Source organism: Spea bombifrons, chromosome 6, assembly GCF_027358695.1.
Source record: "Spea bombifrons isolate aSpeBom1 chromosome 6, aSpeBom1.2.pri, whole genome shotgun sequence".
NCBI classification, from domain to species: domain Eukaryota; kingdom Metazoa; phylum Chordata; class Amphibia; order Anura; family Pelobatidae; genus Spea; species Spea bombifrons.
Genome location: NC_071092.1, coordinates 5,414,912 through 5,435,000, shown reverse-complemented (window position 1 = coordinate 5,435,000; position 20,089 = coordinate 5,414,912). Strand labels below are relative to the sequence as shown.

The 20,089-nt window shown below is 43.8% G+C and overlaps 2 protein-coding genes across 4 annotated transcripts in view; both read right to left on the bottom strand.

Annotated features, from left to right (window-relative positions):
- The window catches only part of OGG1 (8-oxoguanine DNA glycosylase), a 4,059-nt gene extending 990 nt beyond the window's left edge, over positions 1-3,069 (bottom strand). Inside the window, exons 1-5 of the mRNA XM_053470099.1 lie at positions 2,958-3,069; positions 1,971-2,094; positions 1,361-1,749; positions 782-961; positions 411-589 (exon numbers count right to left, since the gene is read on the bottom strand). Of these exons, the coding sequence (XP_053326074.1) occupies positions 411-589; positions 782-961; positions 1,361-1,749; positions 1,971-2,080 (858 nt within the window). The 5' untranslated portion in view covers positions 2,081-2,094; positions 2,958-3,069. The remainder of the gene's footprint in view (positions 1-410; positions 590-781; positions 962-1,360; positions 1,750-1,970; positions 2,095-2,957) is intronic.
- Positions 3,070-6,870: 3,801 nt separating this feature from the next.
- Positions 6,871-19,508, bottom strand: BRPF1 (bromodomain and PHD finger containing 1). Of its 3 annotated transcripts, none has more exons than XM_053470090.1 (15): positions 19,206-19,508; positions 17,556-18,164; positions 16,405-17,364; positions 14,631-14,787; positions 14,341-14,436; positions 13,973-14,104; positions 13,741-13,887; positions 12,343-12,655; positions 11,640-11,957; positions 9,451-9,744; positions 8,842-8,989; positions 8,468-8,598; positions 7,590-7,711; positions 7,270-7,424; positions 6,871-7,179 (listed from the first exon to the last, which is right to left on the bottom strand). In XM_053470090.1, exons 2-15 carry the CDS (start codon positions 18,152-18,154, stop codon positions 6,996-6,998), a joined length of 3,756 nt encoding a protein of 1,251 aa, XP_053326065.1. In that variant the 5' UTR covers positions 18,155-18,164; positions 19,206-19,508; the 3' UTR covers positions 6,871-6,995. The 3 variants fall into 3 exon arrangements, with proteins under 3 accessions (XP_053326065.1, XP_053326066.1, XP_053326067.1); XM_053470091.1 differs by having other exon boundaries at positions 13,759-13,887; XM_053470092.1 differs by lacking the exon at positions 7,590-7,711 and having other exon boundaries at positions 7,039-7,179.
- Positions 19,509-20,089: the final 581 nt, after the last annotated feature.

Sequence of the window (20,089 nt, the reverse complement as noted above, 5' to 3'; positions counted from 1 at the left end):
CCATGCCATGAATTTTAACACTAATAATAACCAGTAGCCCTTAGAGTGTAAGCTCTTAGGGACAACAACCTCCTTTCCTAATAACTATTGTATATATTATACGTCTCCATACGCTTTTCCTAACCCCACTCTATAGAAGCAAAGTGACCTGCATAGCCTTCCAACTTACCTGGTTTTCAGGAAGCCTTTTCTGCTCCTGTGGCAACAAAATCCTTCAACCTATCAGTTTATTTCCTTGCGTCACATGACTCTTTGCTACACTTATAAAGGCAAAATCTCACATAGTAAGCATACTTACTTAGCCTAGGCTTGAACACTGAGCGGTGATGGTGCACCTCGGTCTACATTGAGCTCTGGACGGGATTATTAGACACCTTTAAGTATTAATTAATTTCTTTAAATGCACTCACTTTGGCTCCTACCCCGGGTAGGGCACATAGAGCTGATTTTGCCTCTTCATAGGGCGCGGGACGCAAACTCTCCAACCAATCGGGGCCGTGTTTATACAGGATGGTCCGAGCGCTCTCGCTGACGAACTTTGCTCTGTATCCAAAGCCCAGCTCTCTTAATTTGGCCTCTGTGTCGTCCGCTAATGAACACAAGAAACGGTCACAGATTCCCCTATGGACGGATCACTTTTGCGTGTAACACGGAATATAAACGCGGAAGAACGTTATGCAGTTTGTCTTAGCCCTTCTAGCCCACCATTAGTGGATTCCCATTACCGAACACGTAACGGATGATAGGATGACTTCTTCTCAAGGTACGTGTTCGTAGCTACCTGCCAACGCCTGCAAGGTGGGGAAATCACAGTACGCCACGGAATCCAGCCGGCACAAATGTCTTCCCAACGAGCCGCAGACTCGGTCAATCATGCCCGTGATACGAGAGATATGGTTGTTGGACGTGCAGATGAAAGAGAAGAGGCACTCTGTGGGGTTTTGTCGCAAAATCCGTATACCTAGAGGGTCAAAAACAGACGGATATGAGTGATGGAGACGTCTGGAGAAGACCTTCTGCTCTCCTGCATGAACCTCTAAATCTAATAAACTGTGTGGTTCAAGTAATAAGCAAATACTGGATAAGGTTGTTCACTAAGGTCTGATACGTCTTCCTTTATCGCCTTTCTGGATCCCAATTTAGAGAAGGTTGCCTTGGTCCAGAACATCTTCGGAATCCTCCAAGTTCCAAGCAAACTTTAGTGGCAGCTTCCAGGGCTGTTAACCTTGGCGAAACTCCATTGGTAACCCGATTTTACCCCAAACTAAGCTCCAGATCCATAAGCTTAACTTGTTGAACACATTCTGGGGTCTGAAATATGCTCCATGAACCAAATACAAACCATTTGAGAAACACTAACCAGGGAAATTCTGGGCCACCTTCTGGAAGTTGGGGTCAGATTTCCCCCAGCGTTGATAGAGATCCTTCAGACTGACCCCGAGCTGGAAGTAATCCCGCAGAACCTCTTCGTCCTTCTTACAATCTCTGTCATGGATACTTGTCTGAAAGGCTTCTGCTGGTCCATCCTCTTGTTTAATGTGTTCCGGTTTGATCGTTTTGGGAGGTCTATATGGCTCTTTTCTCTTCCCTCTGCTTTTTGAGTCTCTTTTTGCCTTTTTGGTGACATCACCCATGCTAGAATTTTCGTGGTCATACACCGTGTACCAAATGTGTTCATCGGTTTGGGTGAGGGTCCACACGCGGCCATGTAACACTCCTGTCCAATACCCAGGACTCCACTCCTTCCACCTGATAATGTAACGGTATCTTAATTAACAAAACACATTTGGCCGAGTCCCCCAACAAACCCAACGTGACATCAAAGCAAAGTATTCTATTAACAGGAAGTGATGTCATTCCCACAATAAAGTCAGATGTCGTCACAACGCGCTGCTTCCTGTATATAGAATAAAAGATTATATATACTATTTGGGTAGGTTTAGAAAATTGGGTAACAAAATTCTACCAACCGAAAAGATTGGCCGCCCAAGAGAGCGAAGTCCAGACGAAGTTCAGACCGTTGGCATGGTATGGAGCGCCACAGAGCTGGGCATATGGCCAGCGATGTGCGGTGATGCATCTTGTGTATGGATTCTGAGCATGTTGATTAAAAAAAAACAAAAAAGAAAAAAAAAACATGATTTATTGTATAAAATATTTGCTTCCAGAATTCTATAACCAATAACTCCAATTAACTCAACATTTTTGTTACATTTTGGTCAAATAACCACAACTGAATGATTTACCCCAGGGTGTTACGCTGTTGTCATCGGTGTTATGTTATATTCTACTTGTTATGTCCTGTCTACTCGTTGTACAGCGCTACAGAATATGACGGCGCTATATAAAACAATAAATGCTAATAATAATCTTCTAATAGTCGTGTATTGTCTGGTGTTAGGAACCTCTTTTTTTAAAAAAAAAAAAAACTTTATCACCTTAGTAAAAGGTTATCAGTCTAAGTGACAGAGAAACACACAGCATAGGCCACAAAGCCCAGCATTCCACACCTGCATCTAATGCGTCATTACTTAAGAAATATTACATCACCGGGTGTTTTAGATGAGAATATTCTGCATTCGTTATCGGCCTCTAGTGGCAAACTCAGGAATAGCACGGCTTTCAAGGCAACGCGCTTCATGACCGCAGGGGATTCTGGGAGATGTAGTTCTACCCGCGCCAGATCCTCTGACAACTGCGCAAATTAAAAACTACAACTCCCAGCAGGCTTTGGGCGCGGCTCTCCCATGTATTACCGAGTGCTTTGGGCTTTGTTTTATCGATTATTATTTTTAAGTCCTCAGTCGGAAACAGAGAAATATCCCGGGAAATACTTAAGGATCCCAGACGAACTGTTGGCTGAGTAGCTGCGCATATCTGGTAGGTTGCTATGTTTTTGTTTGCTGGGCATGCGCAGTAGGTAGCAGTTTCCTATATAGTAACGTTTTATCGCTTACGGTTGTGGTTCGGGGTATCGGCGATATAAACTCACAGCCTCCGACCGAACGCATTAACCCTGGTGCTTATAAGAGCGCGTTGTGTCTTCTGCGCATGCGCTGCTGCGGAGCCGTAAATGCGCAAGCGCTCTGCAGTCCATGAGTTCTTAGCGCTTAGTTTCAGAGGAAGGAGAGATTGTGAAATTCCCACAAATCACAGATATTCTATAAATATGGACTCCTTGAAGGCCTTAACTTATATTTATTATGAAGCATGACATAGTGCTGCTGTATATGTGCAATTACCAAAAACTCTTTTATTTCTATAGCACCAACAATTCCTGCAGCGCTTCTTACAGTCCCTACATTCAAAGGGTCCAACAGAACTAGAACTGACCGACTAACACGAGCCGATACGTTAGGTAAAGAGGATATGGCGCGCAAGCTTACAATCATCATATATTGTTTGCAAACGGTATAATGAACGATATACCAGTAAGAACAGATATATTGCTACCTATACTGAGCAAAGTGTAGACATTCAATTGGTTAGTAAAGTAACTCGAGTGTTCACTCTCGTTTAATTAATTCTCATTTGGTGAGATTACCGTGAAAGTTTGGGGTCTCAATTTTTTTGCATTAAAATAACGTGAAATGGATCAGAAATCCAGCGCAGACGGGGTTAATGTTGTAAATGACTATTGTAGCTGGAAACTGCAGAATTTTAGGGGAATATCTTCATAGGCGCACAGAGGCCCTTTATCACTCCCAGTCCCATCACTCCTGTGTTCCAATGGCCCTTTATCACTCCCATCACTCCTGTGTTCCAATGGCCCTTTATCACTCCCATCACTCCTGTGTTCCAATGGCCCTTTATCACTCCCATCACTCCTGTGTTCCAATGGCCCTTTATCACTCCCATCACTCCTGTGTTCCAATGGCCCTTTATCACTCCCATCACTCCTGGGTTCCAATGGCCCTTTATCACTCCCATGACTCCTGTGTTCCAATGGCCCTTTATCACTCCCATCACTCCTGTGTTCCAATGGCCCTTTATCACTCCCATGACTCCTGTGTTCCAATGGCCCTTTATCACTCCCATCACTCCTGTGTTCCAATGGCCCTTTATCACTCCCATGACTCCTGTGTTCCAATGGCCCTTTATCACTCCCATCACTCCTGTGTTCCAATGGCCCTTTATCACTCCCATCACTCCTGTGTTCCAATGGCCCTTTATCACTCCCATGACTCCTGTGTTCCAATGGCCCTTTATCACTCCCATGACTCCTGTGTTCCAATGGCACGTTGTGTTCGCTGATCAAAGTTTAAGTGATCGGTGTACATTTGGTCCGATATATTTTTATTTTTTAATATTTGATTAGAACAGCTATATATATTTGTTTAGATAACGTTCCATTTTAAACAAGCAGATAATGTTGATCGGAATTAAAAATCACAACAAAAGAGATCCCAAATAGACAGTTTATTTTCTAAGAACAATATATTTTTTCCTTCTGAAATAAATACAAAACAGAAATACACAAAAAGGCCCCAAAATAATGATTACAAATACAGCAAATGAAAAAACATTTAAAAAGAAAATATCTACCGGATTGTGTGAATGAATGCCGTCTAAATGTAATATTATTATCAAACAATTATCTCGTTACAAAAAAAAATAAAATAGCACTGCTGGGGGTTTATTGTAAAAGGGGCACGTTATGTAATTATGCTTTAGTACTCAAAAGAAAAAAAAAAAGACCCTATTCCTGTATGTTTACAAACGAGAATAATTTAAATTCTCCTCTGATATACACTATTTACAACTACATGCTATAGCTGGGGAGGAACTACACGCGCATGTTTAGAGCAGCAAACATGATTTGAGAAATGGATCTGCGGGGAGGATTGTAACCTATTGCTTTGCAGATACCCCTCCCCGGCAGCGAAGGAGTTAAATATTGCTTGGGATCTGAGAAAGGCCTCTTAAGACTGTGCTCTCGGCAATTGGGAATAGCACCTGGGGGCCGTGCTGCTTGGGTCTATGGCCTGTAGGACCCCCGATGTCACTCAAGTCCTATCCAATCATCATCTTGCTTTTATCCGGGTAACTATGTATCCGCTTGTCGCCCGCCCAGCCAGTATTCGTTAAAATAAACCATAATGGGAGATCTCCTTCCACTGGTAAGCACTGGGATAACTGGGATGATACTTGTGGAATTTTGACCAACAACAGAACGGATCCATTCGGGAACGAAAATCCAAACCCGGTCCGAATACCGAAAGGCGTATATTAACCTTTTGCTTACCAGAGGGGTAACCACAATGGCAAGCAATCGGTAAATCACCTTTCCGACAATCAAAAGAGGAAACCAAAGCTTCTTAACTTGATTAATTGATAAATTATAGGGGCAGGAAATGCTTATTATATATTTTTCTGTTAACTAATCCCATCCTCCATAAAAAGCCATAATAATAACTAACTGAACCGTTAGTGAGAAGAATTGGTCTCATATTATTGATATTTGATTTTTTTTTTTTAACCAGCTAAAGTAGCCATTATCATACTTTTCCATACAAATATTTTAACGGCTTCAGAGATTTAACTATTTTTTATTGATTTTTTTTGGGACCGTTTAATTAAATGGTCTTTTTATACGTGAAATAGCTCCGGAACCGTTTTTTGATGAATTCTAGTGCGAGCGTCAGCGTGGAGGCCTGGCGAGAGTTTCTCGAAAACGGAAGACAATTTAAAGCGTTCGTCGGGGCTCCCGACCTGTCCGGATAACACATGGAAGCGTAGATCTGGGGAGGGGGCGGCTATTATTAAAAAGCAAATCAGGTACAACATTTGAGAGGTGGTGTTATAACCATAGCAACCAATTAACGGAACGGAAGCAGGGACGTTCCACTGATTAAAATAATAACTTTAAAAATAATCTCCATCATTCCCAACCAGTCCATTGATCACAACACGGCTACTCGAGCCTGAAACATTTGATAAGGGCTAAAGATGTGCCTCTTGGGGTCATGATCTAGCAGTGGTAATATTTTCATCAAATAACCCTGTATCTCCAAAAAAATAAAATAAAACATACATTTTTTAATAATCATGTATAGGCTAGTTTGTGGTCCATAAGGACAGAAGCTGGTCGCAGGAACCCAGCCGAACGAAACTGTTATGAATGCCGCATAGGTAAGCGAATGGCGTCAAGCTGCTCAATGAACTGGTGAATGAATGTCTCTCATCGATACCAGGAATGAGCGCAGTGACCGGCTCCACGCTTTCTGCTGCCTTAACGGACAAATCCATCTATTTAATTTTCCTTACAAAAATAAACCGTCTTGCCATAAAGTTATTCATCTTCCTTTTTTTTTTTTAAATGGGCTTTTTAAACACATTTGTCAGGATACTCTGAAAGGCCTCTGTAGCGTTTTAGATTACATAGGGGACGTTAATAAATAATCTACTTTTCTCCTATATCTCTCTATAAGTTACAAGACCTCTTTGGCCTGTCCTGCATTATTACTGGATGTGCTAGCATGTTAGAAACTCTGTACGTTGGGGTTCATAATGAGAATAATTGTAAAAACATTTAAAAAAAAAAAAAAAAAAAAGAAATTACAAAGAGCGGAGGTAATCGGGTCTCATCCATTCCTTCATTAGGCGATGACCAGATTTAAGAAATCTATGATTGTACAACAAAACACACTATTTAGAAAAGTTGAGTCTATACAATAATCCACAATTGCATGCCATGAATTTGCCGTTGGAGTTCAGAAAGTGCCCGTGGCACGGCACGCAGGACTTACACACAGATGCAACCAGTGGTCAACCAGCAACCACTCCACAGATTTCCACCAGATCTTCTCTGTCCCTGCGCGGAGGCACGCGAGACGTTACCGCTGCTGTAAAACGCCACGTTTTGCCCTTCGCGCCGGCTTCTTGTTATAAAGGCTCGTGACTTTGGTTCCTGGATGGCCATGGAGCTGCCTAGCCTTGCAGCGTCGGCGTACGCAGCCTCGGGATTGAACAGAGCTTCTCTGGGCAGGACGCGGTTAATCGCTTTCGCTGGAATCGCTGCTCTGTTCGCCTTGGACTTTGTTGCGGTGCTGCATGGCGCGGCCGTAGGCAATCTGAACGGATTTACGGATATTCGATTTTCGCCCTTCCAACATCTTTTCCTTGTCCAGCTCCCGATTCACACCGAGCGGAACTAACTTTGTTCTGGGCAGCCATTGCCTGCAGAGGAGGGACGATGGACACACGGCGCGTAAGTTTAAAGGCACGCTTTAAAACCTCGTCCGGTCTACTCATCGAGTATATACTTACCAAGTGCGCTTATTGTCAAAAAACAGGACGAGGTAGAGGTGTTCTTGTGCTTCTTGAGTCATCTGCTCTCCCAACTTGAGGACATCTATGGGTGGAACAGGGATTGGGACGCCGTGGTGAAACACGCCTTCTCGTGGCATCTTCGGGTCGATAATCTTATACAGGAGGGGAAAAGAAAATCCGAGCTCAATATCCAACGCAGATTAGTTTACCAAAACAGCAAGATTATGGATGAGTTACGGGCAATAATTTAAGGGGCAGCACATATTTATTTCCATTAGATAACACAAGTAAGGAATATAATAGGGTAGGACGTCTACCAGAGCTGGATAGGAAGGGTATCCCCGACACTTGGCCCACACCAAGTCTAAGGCTTCTAGAGGGGAGTCTTCATCTTCGGACAGCCACCCAGCCCCTCGTCCCTCCATTCCTTTGCGTACCACTATTAAACAGAAAAAGGTCATGTCACAGGCATGTTTTGGGGTTTTAAACTTCATACGTCAGACCTATTTTTCTTTGGGGGGGGTTAAAAGTGTATATAGAATCTGATTGGTCGCAGAAGCATAACCCTTTATTAGTTTAAAAGGAATACCGTCAAATTATTCTATTTATATTAACTGTATTTGATGCAATAATTAAGTGTATTTGATGCAATACAAACATCGTAAGAGGGAACTATAAAAAAAAAGCACGCATGACACTAAAGTAAGAGTGAACATGGCATTTTTTATAAGATATTTTTAAAAGTTTTCAAAAACTTCAAAGAAAAATTAATTTCAGGAAATTAATGCAAGACGGCGAAAGAGCTAGAATATTGCGCTGTGGGTTACACAGCAGTCTAAGATACCAGAGGTTGCGCCTCGTGGACCATTCTGTTGCCCGATATATATATAAATATAAAATATATATGATCACAGTTGTATTTTACATCAGGTACAATAAGAAAAAGAACAGACTGGGTGGGCCAAGGGGTTTCTCAACTCTGTAAAATTCAATAAATGGAAATATACAGCCATGGGGTATTTCAGTAGCAAAGTACATTTTTGTAGAGAGAATAACGGTTTATATAGAAAAGGAAGTTATGTTTTTAAACAACTCCAGTGTAAGTTCTGAACAATACGGAAAATGGCTTTTTGTCTAGATTTTACACCACCGCGCAGGGCCGATTTGTAGCTAGGGTAATAAGGCATTGACTTACAGCCGTGTCCACCTCGGCTACCCATGGAGTAGGATTCGTTTTCGGTTCCAGACGTGTCCTCACTGCTATAATCAGGAAAGTTCTCTCTGGAGAAAGAGGGCTTTCCCCGACCCTGTTTAGAGGGCGTTGTGCTGATGAAAACAGAAGAGCGGAGGAAAGGTATCAGTAATATTTATAATGGACATAAACCGACGCTGGGTATAGAGAAAGATTCAGGAACGCGCGTTACGGTCACTCTTGGGTGAAAAGCCGAGAACGGAACCAGCCATGAGAGCTAATGATAAGGATAAGGAAGGATAAGTTGGTGCATGACAAGATTAAAGAATTGGGAGAAAAGGTCTTGGGGGGGACACATGACTTCTTGGGGGAAATACCTGGTTCTGTCGGATGCTGCGCTACTGCTGCTGCTGCTGCTGGATTCCGAGTCAGAGCTGCTCCGGGGAAGGTTGCAGTCATTACGATAAACCAAGAAACTCTTTTTCACCTGCTGGTTACTGCCGCTGAACCCGTTGGTTGGCAAGTCTTTGAAAGAAAGGAGAGAGGTGAAAACCAAGCCCCCAACAAGACTGTGATTGCATTTTCTTTTAAAATATGAGAATTTTGGTAAACTGCACAATGCAAAATTTAGGTTTTATATATTCAAGACTGGAAGAATATCAAAACCAAGATGCTGGAATCCCTGCAGGCGCCGGGCCCTGTCAACTTAACCAGAGCTATTCCAGGAACGCCTGGACAACTCAAGCGTCACGGTGTAAACTCTTTGGGGGGCCGAAGCTACAGCAGATACAGAGATTTAACCCTCCCCACCAGGTGAGGACGCACTAAGCTGTTACGTTATTGCTTCAGATGTCTCGCCTTACATCAGAGATCTGCCCGAGTTCTTCTTAAAGCAGGTCAGAGAATTTAAAACAAAATCATTAACTTTCAAAAAGGACCAAACGCTGCTCCACGGTTAGGAAGCCTGTTGGTTCCTCACCACTTACCCAGAGACGGTTCATCCGCCGACTTGTCGCTGTCGCTGTCACTGTCCGAGCTGGATGTCGGACGGGGACTTCTTCCCCTTTTCCGTTGTCTCTGTGACCCCCCCATTATCGAGAGCTGAGGTGGCCCAATCGGGCTGCTGATCTGACCCGAAGCCAGCTGGTTGTCTCTGTTCTTGGGTGGTCTCCCCGGTCGCTTTGGAGGTCCGGCGGTTTTTGGGTTCTTCTTGGAGAAAAGGACAGACGTCCTTCTACCAACTTCGTGAGCAGGAGTAGAGGAAGTATTTGAGCCAAGTCCTGAGAGGAGAAAGAGACACAAGTAGAGATAGCACAGAATGGTAAGACACAAAGGGAGAAGCGAATAGTGTTCCAGAATTCAAAGGAGAAAGTAATGAAGGAAGACGGGACAAGAGGAAAAGGAAGAAAATGGATGTATTTATTTCCTTCTGACAAAACAGGTTTATTTTATTTTTTTTGTATTTTTTTAAATACAGCCCTCACGGCTGGCGAGGAAGTTCTGATAAGTGTTTTCAGCAGATACACGACACAAAGCTGTCCTTGTGCGGAGCTCTGAAAGAAAGAAGACGGATCTCCCTGCGTACCAAAAACATGAAAGGGGCAATTTGCAAGGTTTAAATAAACACACTTTATTGATAGAAAAAAATTAATACATTAACCCAGTAAGAATTTTCATAATGTACAGTGCTTGATTACAGTTATAAAAAAAAATAAAAATAAAAAAATAATAAAATAAAAAAATAAAAACTCGATGTAGTGACGGCGTCCAAAGTTGCGGACGAAAAGACAAAAGCGTGAAGATTACAACAGCGGAAGGACACACCAATGATTAGCCCTTGTATCTTTCTTACGTTCGATGGATCATAAAACCGTGATGGCTTTTCATAAACAGTAGTCAAACATGATAAAATGTAATGGTTGTGTTTTGCTAATGCTTTAATAGGATTGTACGTTATCGAGCGATGGAGTACACTCCATTTGTTCTTTCTTACACTTCTGTGCCTATAGGTTTACCTCTTATTACTGGAGGCTGATCAAAAAGAAGTTATTTAACCGAATGGTTTAGCAACGTGGTTAGAGACTTAAATTCTGCATAAATATTTGATTCAAAACACCGCGACTTTCCACCCAGGAAGCAACCTCGTTACTAATATTTTGGTGCCATTTGCAGCCTAATACCACAGCTGTTACTTATACTCGGAGGTTGTTTCCACTAAAAGTACACACTATTGCATTAAGCAACACAAGGTGTATCTAGAAGATGTTTTAGTGCAAAATGTTCTTATTCAGTTGTGATGCACCCTAGCCTACCCTTCAGGGTCACACGGTAAAACCCAAGCTCAGCCGTGGCTGCTGCTGAACTACAACTCCCATGATGCCTGCGACTGGAGGATCTTGGGTGGACTACACAGCCGTGGCTGCTGCTGAACTACAACTCCCATGATCCCTGCGACTGGAGGATCTTGGGTGGACTACACAGCCGTGGCTGCTGCTGAACTACAACTCCCATGATCCCTGTGACTGGAGGATCTTTGGTGGACTACATCTGACCAGCTTCTAAAAACGCTGTACGTCTGACACATGATCAAGGTGTTGTACTTTAGATGATTACTTTTGATACGTGGAGTATTGCTAAGAGGTGCAGACGCTAGTAGATACAAAATTAGTGCAAAGGCAAAAAAAAAAAAAAACGTGCCATGTAAGTTTGACCCAATGGGTACCCTGTCATGTTAAAGACACATCGCAGAGCTAAAGGCTCCAAGGGGTAAGGAAACCCCTACAATCGAATAATAAAGGGTAAATGTCTTTAATCATCAGTAACCAAAAAACTCCTTACCTTGGGTTTAAAGTACAGCAATGCTATATAGAATTTGTCGAGTGACATTATGAAGGAAGACAGACGTTACATAGAGCAGAAAAATGCATCCCGTCGTATGTAGTAACACAGAGACATTATTGTTTCAGATAAAAATAAAATCTTTTAACAGCAAAAAACACAAATGATTTCCCTTCTCAAAAAGGGAGTGCACAAAATGCAAAATTTAGAAGGAAAGAGAGGAAAACAAAGTGCCATACAAAATCCACCACACGCACACACATGTAAACAGGTAGCGAAACAGAGCGGCGTCACAACCCGAGATCAGAAAACAGTCTGAACTAACACAGGTCAGTACCTTTCCCCGTCTCCTGGCTGCTGCTCTCTTCCGCAGCACTGTCTGTCTGCCCATCCTTCTCTGAAGGGCCGCGCATGGGCAGGGCTCCCCGGCTGGACGAGCCGTGCCGGTCCATGCCGCCGTCCCTTCGGGATTCCATCTGATAGGCCATCTTGCGGCGGATGGAGGTGATCTCTTTGCGGATCATCTTGGCGCGGCGGGCCTTGCCGATGCTCTGCTTGCTCGAATTGACCTCGTCCAGACGCGCCAGCTGAAACTTCAACTGTTCCTCTAAGGGGAGCTGTTTTCGCTTGTTGGAGAGAGGAGCCCATTCCATGTCTGACGAAGGTACAAAAAGGAATCAATGAACAGCTTAAATATTGCTTGTAATAATACTAAATTATAAGACAAAACAGTAAAATCCCAGTATAATAGGATTTCTTTTTTCTACTAACCATATTTCTAGAGCTCCATTGGAGGAGGCTCAGGGTTTACATCAGTCTCACCCATAACATACTACCCACGTCCCTGCCGAATAGCCATATAGCCATATACAACAAGCTTACAGGTACAGAACGTTGTTGCAATAGACAAGGTTGGCTCATATGGGAAATGATTGTATTTGGCCATTCTATCTATGCTTTTAAAGCAAGAATCACAGTTCAGTTTCATCAGGAACTTGGTCCATGCCTTTTCACAACAAAACACAAATACATGTATATACCATTTTCTCTGCCATGGCGGCCGCTCTCGTTCCCAGTAGTAACTTGGGGTAAGTGCATTCCAGTTTCAAAGTCTATGCCGATCTTCTCGGCTTGCCGGCGTGCCGCTCGGAGCACGGCCGCCCCCTGTTCCCGCAGACGGGCCGCTGCCCGGTAGAAGATGGTGTCCTTCGCGTTGTACTTGATGCAGTTGCCAACTATTAAGCCGAAGTCTTCCTCGAACTGGTCAAAGTTTTGGTAGCGGAGAGCCTCGAGGTTACGCTTCATTGTCTGAAAGTCCATCGGCTTCTTGATATGTTCGAGATAGTCGGGCACCTACGTGAAAAGAACGCAAAGGGGGGGGTAATAGAAAAACATGGTGTGCCAACCACCTGTCATGATGAGAAATTAAATTACTCTGCCTTACAACGTATGTATAAAACTGTCTGCTCCAAGTAGACCGGAAGCAGAGATCACAAAACTCAATGTTGTGCACCATAGTGATTTATCAATATATCCATATATCCCACAGCTTGAAAAGTCATGTCACAGAAAGAGAACTTTCATGCCAAGACCTTGGGCAATCTAGTCACCATGGCACGGCAACCACACCTAAAATAACCAAGGACCCCTGAACATCGCATAGACAGCAGAATTAGAGAGCTGCAGGACGGAGCTCCACTTGGTGGGAGGTTAGCGGAGAATGAACGTGTGGCCGTGCAGCCTGGGGCCCAAGCAAAAAAAAGGACTCTGACACCACTTCTCACAAGCATTTAATATTGTAACAGACGATCGCTGTATAATGAGCAATCATTGCCGGACGGAGCAATTACCAGCAAGCAAATCTACGCCGACACAATGCTTTAACATAACCCGTCTGCAGTCAGCAAGGGCGTGAAAGTTTTACTTAGTTGTACAATACATTTTCTCTAAAAAGGCTAAATATTTTTTTGCCGACAACCAATCAAAAAATATTTTTAAAGCCAGCCTATCACAGCTTTTAGCATCATTAAATACATCAATAATAACGTGTATAATGCTGTTTTATTTAATGATGGGCCACAGCTTGTGATTTATTTTTGTCTAGTTTTTATATAGCCATTTAGTTAAAACAAAGGGACTGATTTATGTCGGTACAGCTAAATTCAGCGAATGACTTCCTTGCTCCTGATCTCAGTCTCTCAATTCTAAAAGGTGCCAGAAAGAATCGGCTTGTTGGGGAGAAATAATCACGCAAATGGCTGCTTCACCTTCTCATAAAGGTGGGTTTTTTAAACCCATAAACTTTCTAATTTGCTTTACACAAAACCTGAAAGCGTGAATAGCAGAAACATTTACAGAAACAGCAGTCACAACAGTAAATCAATATGCATTGATGAAGACAAAAAAAAAAAAAAAGTTAGGTTAGGGGGTATTCTTACTTCGTAGATTTCTGTTACCTCGGACAGAGGGACCGGCTTGGAGAATATATTGCTGGTGTCTTTCTCCTGGAGCTGTTCTAATGTTTTTCTCAGGAGAATGAGAAAGGGAGTTAGCTGCATCTCAAGAGCCAACTGCTGGACCTTAATCTGAAACAGAGAGAGAGAGAGAGAGAAGGGCTTCAGGATGCTGACGAGGGCAGAAGAAGAAAGGTCTACGCAGAGAGGGTCCTACCGTTTCTCTCTTGAGTTTCTCTCGTTTCCGTATTAGCTCCACTAGCAGACGCGCCCGTTCCAAGTCGTGTCGTAGTCTCTGCCATGATTTCAGCTGTTCCTTCAATATCCAATTCTTATCCGTGGGATCATTCTGTAGACAGAGAGGTTGTTTTTTTTTTAAATGTTTTTTATTTTTTTTAAGCAACCATCTGGCGCCGACAGCGTAAGCACAGTAACCTTCACTTTACATGATTCATACATCGACCCTGCGGACGGTAACCAAACCCTTGCCACGGCTGGTAACGGCTCACAGCAGAAGCACGGATTATTATGCCACAAGAGAACCAATTACCGATCCATCCAAATGGCCACCAGACCTCTACACACCTTGTGAGCCTGCTCTCCGGACTCATCGGTCGATTTGCAGATGGCTCCAAGGTTAACCGGTATGTCATCGGGCAGAGGTATCCGCCACTTCATTTCCTACAGAGGATGGAAAGAGAGGCTCGGGGTGGTTTACGAGAAACAATAATAAATACCTTATCAATTATGCGACTTACAGCGACGAGAAAGACCCCCCAAAAGATAAATAAATGATCATACATGCAAAAAAATTAAAAAATAAAACATAAGCATACTGGAGGTGCAGTATGTTTAACCAGGAGCATATTCCTGACCTGCTCGCTGTTTCTCTGGGACTGTAAGTGCGTCTGCAGTCTGCGTAATAAGGGGACTCCGTTGCGGGACTGTCTCTTTAGGGTCCAGTAGCTGTGCAGGCGTTGCATGAACTGGCTCTTTCTCTGAAGGGTCAGACGGTTGGTGATCTTACTGAGCCTGAAAGAAAGTCAGGAGCGAGGAATCAAAAAAGTGACATACATTGCGTACGCGTCCACATCGTCTCACAAATAAAGCGAGAAACGTGTATTACGCCTCAAAATAAATACTGAAAAGGTGGATGTGTTGGTTATTTTTATACAATGCAAAACTTTCATCTAAAAAAAAAAGGTCAGCACTGCCACCTACACCTTTTGAAATGGAATAGTAAAACATATTGAGTTATCGTACTGTGTAAGTAACTTTCTTTTTTTGGGTATTTATGCTATTGGCAGAATATCCCGATTATCGTGGAAGGTCATTGGTACCGGCTTTCTCCCCGGCCTTAGAGATAAAGGCACTGAGTTACTGACCCGTCGAATAAACTAAGTAATAATTCACATATGGTCAGATACAGTGCTGTTGTTGGGTATCATTGCGTTAAGGCTGAGAGTCCCATATACCCTACACAACATCTGGTCTTCAACATCACATTAAATATTTGCACACTGTCGAGATATTACTAAATTATAAATTAATGCAGATGGGGGGAAAGTACAGGGCCAGACTGTCATGCTGCTAAATCCGCCGATTAATTATAAATCAAAAGGGACGCCAGCAAAGCTGCCGGCAATTAAAGCAAAGATGGGGTCGGTTTGGTAAACGCGGACAAGTGTCATTCGATGACAGTGATGGATCCCTTTTAAATGTACAAATACTGCATGGCGGCCGCGTCTTCTAAATCTAACGCTTTCTCCTCGACCATCACGAGAAAGCTCGTAGGCAATTTTCAAAAAAAGCAAGTATGTAACTTAAGACTTAACAGAAGAATAGTTTATTAAACAATGCATAGCAATGCAAAAAAAATCGATAAACTGAAAAGGGAGAAAAAAATGGCCCTGTCTTTGCTTGTTGCCATGGTGATTGGTGTACCAGGCTGCACACTGGCTGTTGGTTATAGAACACAGTGCATCAAATTGTTGTTCATTACGAGCCAGGCCAACACACTTTTGGGTACCTAGTTGCTACGGAAACCGGCAGGCTGCGTACAGAGGTTTTAGACACTCTCCAGTATTAGAGCTGATGGACAATTTAATTTCCATTCCCCATACTTGTTTTGTGAATGCCTCTCTTGTTTCAAACCCAAAAAAAACAAATAAATATTGATCGCAAACGACTGCTTCAGTGCCGAGGAACTCATGTCTTCTACTACAAAGAAGCATGTAGAGGGGTAGACGGGAAGGCACCTAAACAGCAAGTCAAATGCTAAGGCTCACGATCTAAATATCCTATGGCAGAGCTTATTGGAGTCTGTCCTTAAACCTGGAACGCAGGGAAGTGTTCCTCCCAGGACTACCAGCCCATAAACCATCAAAGCAGCTGAAAAACACACTAAAGGCAATGTATGAAACAATTATTCTGCTACGAGGTATCTTATCACCATAGCAGCCAACTGGCTGGACCATTCCAATGGTTGCTATGTTGATAAAAACCTCTTAATTTGCACCATAATTGCTTTTTATCCATAACCCCAAAGTGTGTGCATGGAGAGAATCTGCAGATGATATCCATGCTGCAGAATATAACGTTAAAACGTCTGGACTGCTCTTTGATATACCCATCTTTTTCAATCTTTACCTGTGTGGGGGGATGCAAGGCACAGACACAACCGGGGCGGCCGCTCTCTTCTCCGCAAGGATCTTCCGAGCTTTTTTCATTTTTATCCGTGACTTGGCCTTGGCCTTTTTGACTCTCTCAGAGCTCCAGCCTTTGCCGTCTTCTTCCTCCTCATCATCCTCATCCTCCCCTTCGCTGTGGGAGAGCGCCGGGAGTTTGCACACCGACCCGGGCGGCGTGTGGATATCGCAGTACGCAGTCTTACGGACGCTGAAAGACGTGCCGTTGGCCCCGGTCTCTCTTACCGGCTCCATCTTCATGTACAGGCCAGCCTGCTGCGCGCAGGTGACGTGGAACGCCGTGTAACAGTTTGCTTTGTGGCACTGGATGCACGCACCCGAGCCGCGCTGTTTGCAGATATAGCAGGTTAGCTTCCACCTCGCTGCTGGGATGTGTTCAATGCTGTCTATAGGCTCCAGGAAGACAGTGTTAGCAAAGCAAACCTCAGGGATCCAAAGCGCGCAAACAACATGCGCCCAACGCCCGTCATCTGTCTGTTTAAATGCCCCTCCTTTATTTGGGCACAGCGCACAATCCACTGCCCGAGAAGGCGACTGGAGACACCGTCTACAAAGCCACTGTCCTTCCGGTATGTAGGGAACCCCATAGCACTCCTGATGCACGGCCAAGTTACACATGTCGCAGAATAATATAACGTTACTGTTCTGACATTCCCCGTCGTTGCAAATACAACACACGGCGTCCTCGTCAATCAACGCGTTGGGGTCGCCTTTGTTATGGCTCTCAAAGTACGACTCCTTCTCAAGCCTGTCCATCAAGTATTCGAAGATCTCCTGGGGGATGGAGTTGACGTTTTCCGCCTTCCGGCGCTCGTTCATGATGTCCAGCCAGATGTAGTCCTCTTCGTCCATGTCGTACTCCACTTCTTCATCCAGCTCTTCTGCAGACTTCTCAATATACCTTAAAAAGTGAGGAAAGAGAAAACGATTGATAAAAATATACAGATTGGGGATAAAAATATACAGATCGGGGGTAAAAAAAGAAAAGCTTTACGCACCAGAGAAACTTCCAACATTTGGTTTACTGGTCTCATTAAGGCATAAATTTAATTTAAAACTGACAGAAAGGTACATAAAAAAACTTATCCTTACCTATAATAGGAGGAAGGACGGGTAGGTGCATCCGGCGTGTCCAGATCAAGCTCCCGGTAGACAACTTCAGGCAGCTTTGGAGTGGTTCCAGTGGACGCACTGTGGTGGTGCTGGTGGTTGGAGTCCTTCCGCTTCTCCTTGTTCTTATGTTTTCCAGATTTTGGGGTGGCTGTAGGAGTCTCGTTATTCTCCTTGTTGCTTCCGTTCTCGGGTGTCTCTTCTGGCACCTCGTCATCCTCTGAAACAACATCTAGGTTGTCAAAGATACTTATACGGTGCACTCGCCCGTGTAACTCTACCTCCACGAGCCGCTGGGCCTGCGCGTAAGTCATCACCTCGCGGCTGGGGGACTGAGAAAGCTCAGAAGGAGTCGGGGATTGCTTGTTTGCCGAGCGAGGCTGGCGGCCTTTCTTTTTTGGCTTCCGAATCGGAGTCTGCTGCTGAAACGGCGGATTGTCATGATCGTAGTGATACAGGTGATACTCAATACCGCTGTAGCTTTTATAGATCTTGCGGCAGGTCTCTACCGGACATTCGTAAGGAGGTTTGGTGGCCCTCAGGTTGTGGCAAAATGTCTTAACATCAAAGTCCACACCCATTATGTTACATCTGCAAAGGAAAAGATATAAAATAAAATCGTTGAGACCGTGAAAAAAAACAAAGAATTTATGTCAAATATAAAAAATCTGAAACACATGAAATAAGAAAATTACAAAAAATATCTATGCGATACATACAAAGTGACGTGACTCATACATACATGTCTTAAGAACACGGACTTTCGCAACGGAATGTTTTTTGCCTTGAGGGGTTTTTTTTTGTATAACTTTATTAGAAATACACACGAGAACACGGTTATAGCTACCTTTTCGTGAAACAAGTGTTCTCTGAAAACACATATTCCTAACGAGCTACTACATCCATGGACAACCAATACCCTTTCAGACCTCTCGTCTGAAAGGGTATTGGTTGTCCATGGATGTAGTAGCTCGTTGCCTGCCTTATTGCCTGACAGCGCCTAGCAACAATGTCAGATTTTTTTTCTCATGTTATGCAAATCAATTATACATAAAGAACAGCAAATATAAACACGCAAAACACTACAAATGCCAATATAGTTGCAATATGATATGAGGTTATAATATATATATATATATATATATATATATATATATATAGCCTGCCTGTCAGCTTCTCATCTAGCCGTATAGAACTTTCATGAGGGTCGTGCTCATGAGCTTACAATCTATTTACCCCTTGGCTTTATTAATTGCATTTAACGAGACATCTAATACAAAGTAATTTTAAGCGCTAAATAGACAGATTTACAAAATGGCATTCTGCGGAATTAAAGAATACGCAAAAACTAATCCCGAAACCAGAGACCGAAGTTTATCCTTTCTGTATTGTGGATCACCTCATAGCAACACGCTGAGTGTAATTTAGCCAGATATTAACCACTTATACTCCTGGGAGCTCAAGTGTGATCCTAACTTTCTAACTTTACCAAGAGGTGCTGCAGCAGCCATGCCCCTTCAGATAAATAGTCTGCCCATGCTTGTTCTCAGTAGCACTCAGTCTGGAAGCAGCAGGCTAATGTCTGGGACAGGCAGGGTAATGAGGCTTAACATCGGTGGCTCTCTATCTCACCTGTCTGCAGCCGCTACTTCTCATCGCGGGCCAGAGTTTCAGCCGTCCTGGGAAGCCACAAACCCCATAGGGGAGATGAAATGCAAGAGACAGGAGGCTAGGCCCAGAGACCAGGGCACTCGCGTAAAAGGTGAGGCCCGGCTGGGAGAGGCTTGCAGGAAAGGGGTTAGAACAAACTGCAGGCTCGGGCCTTACGCTCGGCTGTTACGGATCCCGTGGCTGTAACTGACCCCCCCTCCCCGCGCTTGGGGCCCCGGGATCGGGAACCACGGGGAACAATGGGAACCACCTCCAGAAGCTGCGGCCCTGTCCGCGTAAACACAGTGCCTAACACCCTCAGCCGCCACACTTTCCACACAAACCCCTTCCGCCTCGGCCAACACCGGCAAAAATCCAGCGACCCTCCAGTCAATACCCGCAGCTTACCTTAGCCGGTTTCCCTCGTCTACCAGGCCACTTTACTAACGCTAAATATTTTTCTGAGCGCCCGACGGTTAATGGCGAATCTACCGCCAGGATCCGCAGCCAACTGCAAAGCGGGAGAAGGGGAGCCTATAGGGGGGTTCGGACAGACGACCTGCAATGTCACTTAGTCATACGAGCGTTTTACTTTTTTTCCCTCTGGACCCTTTTTCCCGTTTTGAGACACTTTTTGTGTGTTAACCCCTGCGTGCCCGTGTCATTCCCACCAATATTTCAGTTAATTTACTAAATCTGTTTTACACAAAATAAATGTCAATTATATTCTCTGACCTGAATGTGCCAAAAGAACAAGGAATACAAGGGTTAGACGGTTGAAGATGCCTAAAAGTATCAGTCTGTGTACATACCTCCCAAATGTCCCGTATTAATGTTGCCAGTCCCTCTTTGGGACACAGGGAAGG